The sequence below is a fragment of the Hemitrygon akajei genome, chromosome 1 (genome assembly GCF_048418815.1).
Source record: "Hemitrygon akajei chromosome 1, sHemAka1.3, whole genome shotgun sequence".
In the NCBI taxonomy this organism is placed as follows: Eukaryota; Metazoa; Chordata; class Chondrichthyes; order Myliobatiformes; family Dasyatidae; genus Hemitrygon; species Hemitrygon akajei.
In genome coordinates this window covers 51,109,633-51,124,172 of record NC_133124.1, presented here as the reverse complement: position 1 = coordinate 51,124,172, position 14,540 = coordinate 51,109,633, and the positions used below count along the sequence as shown (strand labels likewise).

At 37.6% G+C, this 14,540-nt stretch overlaps 1 protein-coding gene across 4 annotated transcripts in view; it reads right to left on the bottom strand.

Annotated features, from left to right (window-relative positions):
- The window catches only part of LOC140726545 (nucleolar protein 4-like), a 315,088-nt gene that overhangs the window by 177,667 nt on the left and 122,881 nt on the right, over positions 1-14,540 (bottom strand). For 2 of the 4 annotated variants that reach the window (XM_073043081.1, XM_073043100.1), the window contains exon 5: positions 3,359-3,500. In XM_073043081.1, coding sequence (XP_072899182.1) covers positions 3,359-3,500 — 142 coding nt within the window. The remainder of the gene's footprint in view (positions 1-3,358; positions 3,501-14,540) is intronic. The other 2 variants (XM_073043090.1, XM_073043108.1) reach the window with 1 other exon arrangement.

Here is a 14,540-nt window from a genome sequence, read left to right as displayed (position 1 = left end):
AACTTCCTTTTCTACTCCTCTCCCCATCATGATTTGGGTCCCTTCATGCTGTGATGAAAGGTACAGATTATATGTCATTCAATTCTGCAGACTGTAGTTACCCCTCAGAGTTTGATACTATACTTTCTGTTCCAATCCACTCTCAGCCAAGGATGCAATGAAGATCAGAGCAAAGGAAGTCATTTTCAATAAGGCACTTTACAATCAGACTCAATTTCTACTTTAACAACTTTCAATTGTAATCAATACTTTCATTTATTTTTCAGGCTGCTCGAATTCTTTTTTTCAGACAGTAGATACTAGTAATAAATTTTGCAGTTGTTATTTACAGCTCCTGAGTCACATCATTTGATTCTCTGCTGTCATATTTTTTATCCTCATCTGGATTTTAATCCAAACTGTCCTCAATGTATCAAAAGTAACACACACAAAATGCTGGAGGAACTCAGCAGATCTGGCAGCATTTATGGTAAGTAATAAACAGTTGGTGTTTCCAGCCGAGGCACTTCATCGGGATTGGAAAGGATGAGGGAAGAAGCCAGAGTTAGAAGGTGTGGGGATGGAAAGGAGTACAAGCTAGCAGGCAATAAGTGAAATCAGCAGAAGTGATAAGTGGAAGAGAAGAAGGGCTAAAGAAGATCACTCAGAGGGCCGTGAGAGTATGGAATGAGCTGTCAGCACAAATGGTGCATTCTAGCTTGATTTCAACATTTAAGTTTGGATAGGTATATGGATAGTATGGTTATGGAGAGCTGTGGTCTTGGTGCAAGTCAATGGGAGTAGACATCTTCAGTGCTTTCAGCACAGACTAGGTGGGCTGAAGGGCCTGTTTCTGTGCTGTAATTCTCTATGACTCTAAGAAAGAATCTGAAAGGAGAGGACAGTAGACCATGGGGGAATGGGAAGGAGGAACGGCACAAGAGGGAGGTGATGAGGTGAGGAAAGGAGAAGGGGTAAGAGGGGAGCCAGAATGTGGAATGGAAAAAATGAGAAGGTTGGAGTCTACCAAGATGGAATACAAGGTGTGGCTCCTCAAACCTCAGAGTGGCCTCATGGTTGTAGTAGAGAAGGCCATGTTGGAAAGAGAATGGGAAGTTGAATTGAAATGAGTGGCCAGAGGGAAATCCTGCCTTTTGTTGCAGATGGAGTGAAAGTACTCAACAAATCAATCCCCCAATCTATGTCGGATCTCACCGACGTAGAGGAAGCTGCACCAGGAGCACCAGGTACAGTAGATGACCCCAACAGATTTGCAGGTGAAGTGATGAAATGGTGGTGAGGGAAGAGGTGTAGGGGCAAGTTTAGCACTTGTCCCACTTGCAGGGATAAATGCCAGGAGGGAGATCAGTGGGGATCAGTTGTGACTCTTTTTAACTTGTCTTCTTTCTCCCTTTCTTACTCTGACACCTGAAACTGTATTCAAGCCTCTAATTTCCTCAGCTCTGTACTGAAGACTACTCTGTTTCAAACATACAAATGCCTCCTGGCCTGCTAAATATATTCAATATTTTCTGTTCTTTTATTAAAAATTAAATTTAAATATGAAATATTTAATAATTTGCCAAATTGTATTGCTATAACAAAACATATAATGAGCCATACTGTTTTCATTCAATGTAATGAACACACTACTGGCTCTAAATTTCATGACCTATCATTTGCTGAATCATTATGCGAAATGAATTATTTATGAATAAGTTCAAAATTAGTTGCCATCACAAATATTTTTCTTCTCTTTTGACCGCAGGGCAATTCTGTCAACATTTGAAACTACAGAGTTCTTTTCTTTGTTTTCAATGCATGATAAATAGCTTTGCAGGTTCAATCCTAACTCAAAGATTTTTAAAGTCAAGTTGCAGCAGCCACAAACAGCTTCAAAGTACCTTTATTATCAATAATACAGTATACAACCTTGAGATTAATCTTCAGGCAGCTACAAAACAAAGAAACACAACAGAACTCATTCAAAGAAAAGCCCCACACTACAAGACCATCAAACAGCTAATTGTGAAAAAGAGAACAAATTGTGCAAATGATAAAAAGTAAACAAATAACATTAACTGTGAAGTCCCCAAAACTGAGCGCCATGCCGATGGTAGTCTTTAACGCTCTGCTGATAGCCGCAGTCACAGCTGTAGAGTTACTTCAGTACTGAAGCGCCCCAAACAAATTGCGCAAATAGTAAAAAAAGTAACAAAAAAAACCAGAAGAAAAATGAAATGCAGAATTCCTAAAGTGAGTCCACAACTACAGATCACATTCAGCGTTGAGGCAAGCCCATCCTGAAGACTAGTAGTTGCAGGCAACAGCTGCTCCCGAACCCGGCGGAGTAGGACCCAGGACCTGCATCTTCCGTCTGCTAGCAGCAGCAACAGAAATCAGTCAAACGGAGGGAGATAGCGCTGAGCATCTGTTCAGTTTCTGCTTTCATCCTTGACAATTTTAGTCTTACTCAATTCTTTAATTCGTGCAAAGTGATGGAGCTGCCCACAAGTTCATGTTCCGCATTAGGAATCAACACTTGAAATCAGCACTCAACATAAGCTTGAAATCCTTATCTCTATCAATAAATTAAGCCAATTAGAAACTTGCTTTTCAATAATCTCAGAAAGATTGCAAACTATTTAAATAAAGTACTATTGCTTTAGTATCTTTAAACAAATTTCTTTCAAACAGATTTCCAACTACTACAATTATTTTTCTAATTTCTGATCAAATGTCAGATTTAGTGCAGCATGATCACACATACAACGAACTGTAAACAAAGAAACATAATTTCCTATCATCACATTTGTCATTTTGAGGATTGAAGTGGCAAAGTCAGCTGGTTGGTTGTGATCACATCTCTTATGCTGCTGAGAAAATATTCAAAGGAAGCATCAATAAGAGTGAGGAAACAATTAAGAATGTGCTATATTATGAAAGGGTTTTATTGCTACTTCTGAATGGCAAGCTCATGTTGATGTTTAAAATGGATAATCTGAAGACAGACAGAGATGAGAAACAGGTTTTTGTCCAATATCCAAAGCATAAATGAGGAATGTCTCTAAATTTTGCTCTTTTTATCTATATTTCCATGAGGCATTTATAAAGTTTGATTTTGTATTTTCACCATGATTGCCCAAGGTAAGAAATCAAATCCAAATCAGAATACATTTTTAAATGCCATGATTAAACTCTAAAAAATAGTGACTGGTCAAATTATATATCAATAGTGACGATATGTGGCTGTGTTTAATCCTATATCAATGCCTCAATGAAATTTATACTTGTGAAGCAGCACTTCTCCAAAAAAAAATCATCTAATTGAACTCAAGATTGTTAACAGCATAATTTTTTAATACACAATAGCACCAACCATCCTGATGACTGTCTAGGTTCTGTGGACTATGCATTCTTTCTTCCAGGGTAGAGCTTTGGTCAGAGTTTATGCGATCGACTGACATCCATGTGGAGTCACTGAGTTCAAATTCTTCACTGCTCAACGATTGTTCATCCTGCTGAAACAAAAATGAATGATTTTCACTACCAAAAATACAACTTATATTAAGAAATTCTCCTTCAGTTTAATAAGATAATCTTATTATTCTTCAGCAGTATGACATTACTTATCTTAATTCTGTTAGCTTTACAATTCCTTCCTTCTATCTTGAAGGGTGAGACTGGGTAAACAATCAATACCTCGCTACCCTCTAAGGCTTTTCCAAAGTATTCACAGGTAAATCAATAGGGAATAAAGCGCACGCGCTCGCACACACACACTCACACTTCAAGATATTTGAGCTTCTGAAATTCTTGTCTCAATATACCAAAGTTATTGATTTTCTTGTGTTAAAAGATATTGTAAGTTTTGCTTCTATTAAAATTTAACTGCTGATATGTGGTGATAGAATCTATTGTGCATCAGATTCTCTAATAACAATGGCCATGAAGGTTATGTGATAATTTTGCTTAAGGGCTTGAGTGCTTAGCTTGTAAATGGCCAAAATACCATTGATTACAATAGAAAATCATTTCTTTTATATAAAAATATGCTCCCCTAGCTGTGGTGCATTAGATGGTAACTACCTGAAAAATATCAAACATTTTAAGCCTCCTGAAAGAGCCTGAGCCACAACTACTTTTGAGTTTTAGAAAGCCTGATGATATTTTGAGTCGTTAGTGTATTCTAATAAACTTCCCACAGCACAGGCATTACACCTTATCAAAAAGTCCAGACCCTAATGGAAATGAGAACACAACTCAAATAGAATTCAAATAAGGTTAAATAGGGAATCTGTGGAACCTCAATGTCATTTTGTACCAAGGAATTGCTGAAAATATCAAGAAATTGACCAGAAGTTGCAGAAACCATTCTTCTCAACATTTATAAAAACTATATTGTAATTCGGTTTCTGCAAAGAAACTAAAGTCTACATCTGCATTGTATTCAATCTTTTCAATGTAATGCACAAGCACTTCATCTTCCCTGAGGACTCGAAATGCCACAAAATTCATGATTATTATAGCAGATATGCTGTTACAGTGACTCAGTTTTCTGACACTTAATGTGAAGTTACAGCTGCGGATATACTGAGTGACCCTGATGGCCAGGTGTCACACACCATTTTTATCCCTCACATCCAACTTAAAAATGCAGATATTCTCTTCTGATTTCACACCATCAAAGGAAGAGCCTCCTTAAAAACAAAAAAAACAAAATTCCCATTGACTTAGAGTCCAAGAATCAGAGTCATTGAGTCGTTCAGCATGAAACAGACCCTTGGGCCTCTGTATCCATGCTGGCAATTGACTGGCAGCTTCCCCTGCCATGGCACTTTAAGTGTTCATCTAAATACTTCTTAAATTGTTTTGAGTGTACCTCCCTACACCTCCGGCTTTGGGCAGTGTAGCATTTATGTAAACTATTCTCTCTGTGAACACTTCCTTCTATAAAACTCTTTGAAATTTTTACCCCTTTAACTTAAACTACTGGCTCTGGTTTACATGCCTTTAATTACCTCCAAGAATGGAAGTTTCAGACAACAATATCCATTCCCCTCATAATTTTTTATACCTCAGTTGGGCTCTGCTGTGAGAGAGCTGCACAGCTATGGCCTAATGTTTTTTTTTAAATATACAGCTGTATCATTGCTCTTACACTCTGTGCCCTGCCTAATGAAGGAAAGTATCCTGCATGCCTGTATAATCATCTTACCCATGTTGCTGCCTTCAGAGGTCCTTGATCATATACACCAAGATACCTCTTTTCCTTAGCACCTCCAAGTCATTTGGTCCCACATATCTACTCTGCCAGATCACAGCTAATGATTTTTCTTAAATTCCATGCTCCCCATGTCACTTCATCCTATTAATAACTAAAAATCTACTGATCTCTTTCTTAAATCTGCTCAGCCATCATATCCCTCCTTGACTGAGAATTCAGAAGATTCCCTATCATCTGGATGATGAAAGTTCAGATCATTTCTGGCCTGGTTGGATGATCCTTTGCTTTGAAACTATGAACCCTGATTCTAGATATACAGGTGAACAGAAATAACATTCACCCTCTCAAGCTTCCTAAGCATTTTTGCATGTCAATAAAATCAATTCTCATTCTTCAGCAGTCAGCAATCTACATAATTCTCTCTTGCACATCAAACCCACTATCCCAGGAAAAAACTGAGTGAACCTTTTGCTGCTCTCCATCAGTTATATACTTCTCCTTTCTCAGGTACGGAGACCTGTCTTGCACACAAGATTCCAAGTCTTGATATAACTTGAACAAAACTTACTGCTCAGTAGTTACCTACTAAATGCAAAAGTAGTAAGTTAAGGTTTGTATATTCAAAATGTCAAGTGAATTTTAATGACATTGTAAGTAATAATTTTTGTTTACAAATACTGTAGAATAGGATATCTAATTGTATACGAGTTTTAAAAGTTACTTCATGTAGGACTTGCATCTGGCTTTCTTACCTCCTTTATTAAAATTTCTCTTTGAGACAATCTTTAACTTGTTCTGTGAACTAACATATAGTATATTCCATGATTTTGATTCTGTGAGGATTCTACACTTTGGTTATTTGAAAAGTTTCTAGATTACAGCCTGCTTAAAGACAGTGATCATTAATGGAGAATGTGTGGAGCAGGTTAAGACCTACAAGTATCTGGGAGTACAGTTAGACGAGAAGCTAGACTGGACTGCCAACACAGATGCCTTGTGCAGGAAGGCACAGAGTCGACTGTACTTCCTTAGAAGGTTGGCGTCATTCAATGTTTGTAGTGAGATGCTGAAGATGTTCTATAGGTCAGTTGTGGAGAGCGCCCTCTTCTTTGTGGTGGCGTGTTGGGGAGGAAGCATTAAGAAGAGGGACGCCTCACGTCTTACTAAGCTGGTAAGGAAGGCGGGCTCTGTCGTGGGCAAAGTACTGGAGAGTATAACATCGGTAGCAGAGCGAAGGGCGCTGAGTAGGCTATGGTCAATTATGGAAAACCCTGAGCATCCTCTACATAGCACCATCCAGAGACAGAGAAGCAGTTTCCGCGACAGGTTGCTATCGATGCAATGCTCCTCAGACAGGATGAAGAGATCAATACTCCCCAATGCCATTCGGCTTTACAATTCAACCGCCAGGAGTAAGATATGTTAAAGTGCCGGGGTTAGGACTCAATGTATTTAAGTAAACTACTTAAGAACTTTTTAAAAGCTATTTATTAATGCTTTTTGAGAGGGTGATTTTAGATGCATATCATATTTTTACTGAGTTAAGTATTGTATGTAATTAGTTTTGCTACAATAAGTGTATGGGACATTGGAAAAAATGTTGAATTTCCCCATGGGGATGAATAAAGTATCTATCTATCTATCTAAATCAAAACAACTGCAGAAGCTGGAAATCTAAATTAAAACCAGAAAATATTGGAAATATTCAGCTGATCAAACCACATTTGTAGGAAGAAAAACAGCTAATATTTCAGGTCAAAGACCTTGCATCAGAACAAATTGATGTTTGTTGTATCATAATTCCTTTACCATTATATTATACCATTATGCACTAGCTAATGAAGTAACCTGCATGTCTTCTTAACCATTATATCTACCTGCTTTGCACATGTACAACAAAGTCCCACTGTTCCTCAACACCCTCAAGCCATTTGGCCCACTACATCTGTCTGCCCTGCATCAGTGCGAACAGAAATGTTTTGAAATAAAATGTAGCCAGACTTGCTGAGTACTTCAAAAGTCTCCACTCAAAGCCAGTCAAAACTTCATGAGCAATTGTGAGTGCAGTGAACTGTAAGTGCCATTCCTCACTACTGAACATTAAATCTAAGCCATGCCCCTGCTGCTGCAAAAGTGCTTTCACATGCATTAATCTGTGCAACAGATCTTTCAGTGAAAAGCAGCGTTTACTTTTCACTTTTTAATTACTGTGTACAGGAATACATGGCACCAAACCTAAACAAATAATCTTTGGTCAAAGATTGTGCACGTCTTTGAATCAGGAAGCTGTAAGTATCACTGTATACAAAGTTCAAAGTCAGATGCATTATCAGAGTACATACATGTCAACACATACAACCCTGAGACTTTTTTTCCTCTGCAGGCATACTTAGCAAATCTATAGAACAGTAACAGTAAACTGTAAACATCAAGCACTGTAAACTAAACAAACTATGCAAATGCAGATACAAATAAATAGCAATGAATAACGAGTATAAAGTAACAGTATAACAGAGTCCTTAAATGAGTGTAGCTATCCCCTTTTGTTCAGGAGCCTGATGGTTGAGGGGAAGTAGCTGTTCTTGAACCTGGTGGTGTGAGTCCTGTACCTTCTACCTGATGGCAACAGTGAGAAGAATGCATTGCCTGGGTGGTGAGAGTCTTTGATGATGGATGCTGCGTTTTCTGCGGCAACATTTCATGTCGATTTGCTCAATGGTTGGAAGGGTTTTACCCATGACATACTGGGCCGAGTCCACTAACTTTTGTAGGATTTTCCACTCAAAGGCATTGGAGTTCCCATACCAGGCCGTAACATTGGCAGCCAGCACGCTTTCCCTACACATCTATAAAAGTCTGCCAAGGTTTTCGATGACATGCCGAACCACTGCAGACTCCTGAGGAAGCAGAGGGACTGCTGTGCTTCATTCTCAATAATATTTATATGATGAGTCCAGGACAGGTCCTTTGAGATAGCGACACCCATGAATTTAAAGTTACTGAGCCTCTCCACCTCTGATCCTCCAATGATGAACCTCTGGTTTCCCTCTCCTTAAGTCTACAATCAGTTCCTTGGTCTTATTGACATTGAGTGAGAAGTTGTTGCTATCACAACACTCAGCCAAGTTTTTAGTCTTCCTTCTGTATGCTGATTCATCACCCCCTTTGATACAACCCATAACAGTGATGTCGTCAGCAAACTTGTACATGGTGTTGGAGCTGTACTTAGCCACGCAGTCATAGGTGTAAAGCGGGTAGAGCAGAGGACAAAGCACACATCCCTGCGGTGCTCCTGTGCTGATGGAGAATGTGGGGGAGATGCTTTTGCCAATCTGAACTGACTGGAGTCCACAAGTGAGGAAATCTAGAATCCAATTGCACAAGTGGGGGGGGGGGGTATTGAGGCCCAGGTCTTGGAGTTTACTTATCAGCTTTGAGGGGATGATGGTGTTAAATACCAAGCTGTAATCAATAAAGAGCATCCTGATGTATACATCTTTGATGTCCAGATGTTCCAGGGTTGTGTGATGAGCCAATGAAATAACATCTTGCTATAGACCTGTTGTTTCAGTAGGCAAATTGGAGAGGATCCAAGTCACCATTCAGACAGGAGTTTATATGCTTCAACACCATTCTCTCAAAACACTTCATCACTGTGGATGTAAGTGCCACTGGGTGATAGTCATTTAGACAGGTTACCACGCTCTTCTTAGTAAATTGAAGCCTACTTGAAGCACTACATTTCAGCACTAATTCCAGGCTGAAATTCCAAAACATTATCTAAGTGGCAGTACTTATTGGATGTATTACAAGGTTCTCTCTCAGTTTGACTTAAAAGGTCCCAAGGCACTACTAGATTTAAGATCACTTGAGATCCATTATTGTCTTAGAATGGACCATTTCATCACAATACCATTTGACTAAATAGCCTGAAGGTCCTTGGTCATCTTATCACATTTCTATAGACACATATATTCATAGAAATAAGAATCCTCAAATGTCAGAGCGGAGGTTGGCCACAAACCAGGAAAATTATTAACTGACTGAATCTACGGTTGAGTAATCAGAAGACTAAAAAGGAAACAAAAACAGAAGGCAGAGAGAAAATGTAGGAGAATGGATATCAAATTATAAGGCCTTCCACTGCTGAAAAATATTACATCCTTAGAGCAGATACCGACAAATCTTACATTTCATATAAATTTTAAAAAATGGGATCACGTCTTTCATTACTGGAGGGAAGGCAAAGGAAATCTGTGGCTTATTCAAGGTGTCAATATATATTGACCCCTCACTTTAACCTATTTCTCTAGACTGGCCTAATTTGATCACTGGCCTCTAAACTTTAAAAATTAACTACAGGATAGTGACAGAGTAAGTTTCAGAAGTGCATTACAAGCTACTATATTACAAAACAACAAAACAACAAAGATCATGTTTGCACTTCATTGGTTTCAACAGTTATGCCTGGAAAATGGTGCAGTAGAACAGACTAAGGCACATAAAAAGTTATAGTCTTGACAAACATAATTTATCAACCTGATAAATCAGACTGATATATCCTTTTATCTCTCCACTGAAATGTTCCTTTTCAACAGTCCTGACATAGTTTTAAAGCAATTATGTCCACAGTTCAGTTGTTGCATTTTAGTGATACCTACACTGTCAGATTTATTGATATAAATTTTCTATTAAATGTAGCATCTCTATATTGCTGTAACAAGTTACAAATTGCTTTCATTCACACACATCCGAATACTTTCAACATATTGCATTTTATTGTAAAACACTGATTATTTTCTCAAGATAAACTTCAGCTCTGCAATCTTTATATGTTATTGGTCTTAGTTACCAATAATATGTAACAATTAGATTTTTTAAATTAAGTTCTAACTTCTGGATCTTCACTCCTATTCAAAATTGCCATTAAACACCACATCTTCTGAACCAACAAGCATCTTAGACCTCAACATCTACCTGCCTGCCTCTTTTCTTTCTAAATGGTCCAAATGTCATTCCTGTTGGCCTTATTCTTCCTTGCTGAACTATTGCTTGTCATGGCTCCCTGTGTTTGCCAGAGCCCAATTCACTGAAAAAAGTTAAGCAGGCTTTATCTGACCCTGGCCTGACCTTTTAAACCATGTAATAGCTCCTCCTGAAAAAAGTTCAACTATTTTAAAGATTATTTTAGAAATCACCATTAGCTAATTGTTTATTGTTTCATATGCCTCATTTACCACTTTTTATGTACTTAGTAAGCTTCAGCTACAAGATCACATTAAAATCCAAGCACATTTTGTTAACAACATAGAATATATTCAAGAGACATATTGGAAAATGTGGACATATGCACAAAACAGTGAATTACAAATCATATCCAGAAATAGTGCACTGGGAGTTCTGATACCATCAATACATTTTCACATGGCTTCAGTTCCTGAACAAATCCAATGACATCCACCAAACTGAGCAAGAGAGTCAACAGTTGGCTTTTGGGGGGGGGGGGGGGGAAAGAGGATTTTAGTTACCATTCGTTACTACAGTATTTCGACATCTTGGAATGCGCTGAAAGAACATATTCAAGAAAAGATTTTGGTCCTTCACAGTTCTGGGGATATTCCAGAATTATAAAAAAACAAGTTCTGTTCTGTGATATCATTCAGGAGCAGGGCTAAGATGTGGGAACATCACTAACTCTGATGTCAAAAGAAAGAGATCCTGAGGATTAACAGGACTTGTTGGGAGAGGAGTGGGGACAATGGGTGGATGTCATTCAGATACGGTTCACTGACAGATTCCTTCTGTTAGCAGTGACAAGAGGCAGAAGGTACCTACACTTCACTGGTAAATTTTAAGACCTCTGCAGAATTTTCAGTATATATTTTTATGGTTAAAAGCTTTATTAACACATTCTTATACCATTCAGTTTGTCGCAGGGCTCAAGGAAGTTCATATAATTATAATATTTATAGTTTGAAGTAACAAAAATTAGAAGATAAATAACTTCTGATTTCTTTCAAAACTATGTTTACTTTTATCACAAGAACTCAACACAGAACAAGAAAAGTCAGTGGCAAGGAGCAAAATGGTGTAAAATTCACAATAGCAAGCTAGCAGCTCATTTTACATCTCCCTGTTATTGGCAGCACACCAAACAAGATGCAATTCCAGTGCCATGCAGGAACAGTGCATCAGGATAGTGAAACTCAAGGACAGAGTAAATTTGTCAGCTACTTGTTCATTATTTAGGCAAACTGGCAGTGCCAATCATTATTTTGACATACAAGAAGCACAAGTCAGTGGGAGATTAGTGAAGATGTTTAATGAAGAACTTAATGAAGCAAAGGGGAATGACCCTAAGAAAAGTTCAAATTTTATATTTAGGTCTTTAAATTGTAGCAAGTGCAAATAATTCACAGGAGCTGAGTAACAATGAAAGCATACAATTTGAAATCACTATGCAGTCTGCAATTATGAACTACAACAATAAAAAAATTATAATTGAATTTTAGTTCAAGAAGTAAAAAGGCTGAAGATTGAGATAAAACACATCAGATTCTATGATGTGTTAAGGCCCCTGATGAAAAATCTTGACCAAAACATCAACTGTTTATTCCTTTCTATAAATGCTGCCTGACCTGCAGAGTTCTTCCAGCATTTAGTATCTGTCTCTCCAGATTTGCAGCATCGGCAGAATTTTTTATGTTCAGGTTATTTAATAACTTTTATGGAAGAAAACTTGCCTGCCCTTTTCTGCATGCTGGTTGTTTTATTCCCAAGCCTACTTTTAAATTTGCCATCCAACTCTATTTCACTTGGCTAGCGTAACCTATGAGAATACTTTAAGAATGCAATTGATTTTTATTCATCTCTTCTCAGTCCAATCATGGATATTAGTTTTTGCTTATTTGTATTGTTTCCTATCTGTTATTAAACATTTTTTTTTAAATGAAAATAATAAAGAGAAAAACTAGCTGGTCATTCTTTGAAAATATTAACTTATTCCATTGTTTAGATATTTCTTTAAATAATTTATCACAAAAACAATTCAAAATGAAAATTAACAGAAATAAATGCTGATAAAAATGCTCCAAAATTGCAAAAGGTGCAAAAAGCTACAAAGCACAAAAATAGTTCACCATCAGTCAGCTGATTTCTACATAGAGAGATGCAGATGAGCTCCCTTCCAGTTAAAGGATTGCGGTTCTAAAATAAGGTCACATATGAAATTGCACCAGTCTTACAAGACTACAATATGAAATAATTATTTTCTTAAAGCACCGTAGTGGATTAAATAAAAAGTTATGAGGAAATGGAAGTAAATATGAGGCGGAGGAGGTTCTAAAGCTTTGAGGTCCAAGCATTAAACTTTGACTGTGCATAATTTGAACAGAATAGCAACACCGCAAAGAAATGTAAGCATGTTGCGGTTTTGGAGCTGAGAAAGGACAAATGAAAAATGAAAACCTGAAATCCCCAAAGCTTTTTGTTCAGTTATTTCATTATACAGGTCACCTTTTCATACAACAAACAAGATGAAGTCTGCAGAGGCTGGAAATCCAAGCAAAACACACATGCTGGAGGAACTCAGCAAGTCTGTGGTGCTGAGTTCCTCCAGCATTTTGGGTGTGTGTTGTTCTTCTCATACAATTTTTTTGAAAAATACTCTCCATTGGTTATGTCTTTACAGTGTGTGAAATTGGGCTCTCTTCTGATCTTGAAGTAATTACCCAAAAGTTTCAAGAACTCTAAACTTCTACCCTGCCAATACAAGTTGATATCAGGCGACAATTGTCAGGATGGCATTCAGCTGACCAAAGTGATCATCAGACTGACATGCCAAGAAATTAAACACTTGTTAAAATATTTTACACAGTGAAATAACATCTGAGGAATACATATGGAATAAGCCAGAACATGATTATAAACCGTTTAAGAAAATCACTAAACTCGGAAATAATCATTGGGAGGGAAAACAATTCCACGCATAAACTTATGCACAGAGAATTTGTTTAGTAGTAACAATGATGCAAATAGCCGTTAGAAAATTCAGTTGCACCTTCTTCACTTCACTTGCGGTTTAACTTAGAACGGGAACATTGCACACCAAGTTGAATTTCACTGCTCATCTCTGAATCCCTATGTTAAGATTGCAATAGCGCACCCGATGGAAGAACTAGGTTTTATCAACTTCTTCAGACAAGTACAAATGCATTAAACCACTGTCGTTCTCATAGTGTGACAAAAATCTGTTATTACAATTGGTAATTTAATATTTCCCGTGACATTACTCAACGATGGCCAGATTTCGGGTTTGGAATTTTAATTATTATTTAATGCGGTATTATTCAGAGTTCTGGTATCTCTTCCTACTAGTTTAAATCAGGCACTTACAACTGAGTGGGTCCTAAAATTTTAGCTAAAAGGGTAGCGAATAGAAATTTCCTTAACTATTCATGATGAAAACTTTTTTATGTATGCAGGACCCTTCCAGTTAACGATTACTTACAGTTTTCGATGTTATCACAATAAATAAAAAGGATTTATGGCTCACACAATAAGAAAGACTAGTAGTTTAATTTCGCTTTCCTTTGCAAAGCGTATTACGATATTACATTGCAATTCTAGTTTGGAAGTATATTTTTATTGTTTATTCATGATTCTAAAAACTTATAAAAGATTTCACATTTTAAGATCACAAATCCACTGCCTTCCATTGCAAAACTATTGTATCTAAACATATAATCAGAATTTAAGTTTCCTAGTACAAATACAGCTCTTCCTAACATTGTTTGAAATTACCGAATATTTAGTTCCCTAAATAATGAAACTGAGGTCGAGAAATAACCGAATCGATAAGCTCTGCAGTACCGCTGATTACTTAACACCGTTTAATTATTATTACCCCAATTTCATTATCAACATTCAAACACCAGCAGATCCACCTTTAACTGTCCTCGATCGAAAGCAACAACTCCCCTTCACGCCTCACACAAAAACATACCGTCAAAATACAAAGAAAGCGAAAGCAGCGACAGACCCAAAACGTACATCTCAGTTCGTGCAGAAGGACATCGTTCCCAAATAATGCATTGTATCAATCCTGAAAGAGCAAAGGCTGGTTTCCGATAGAGGTAAAAGATACAGTGTGTTCACTTCCACTGCATCAGTGTGCGTGACAGGCACGGGGGAGGGGAGAGCCGGTGACATCAGTGCTCGGTGACGCTAACCTTCTCCTTCAAAGTGAAAGAGCAAGACACTGAAGCAACACCAGTAAAGGCGTTCCTGAATCTGCTTACAATAAACAGCTACCGCCGCAGCGGATCCAATTGTA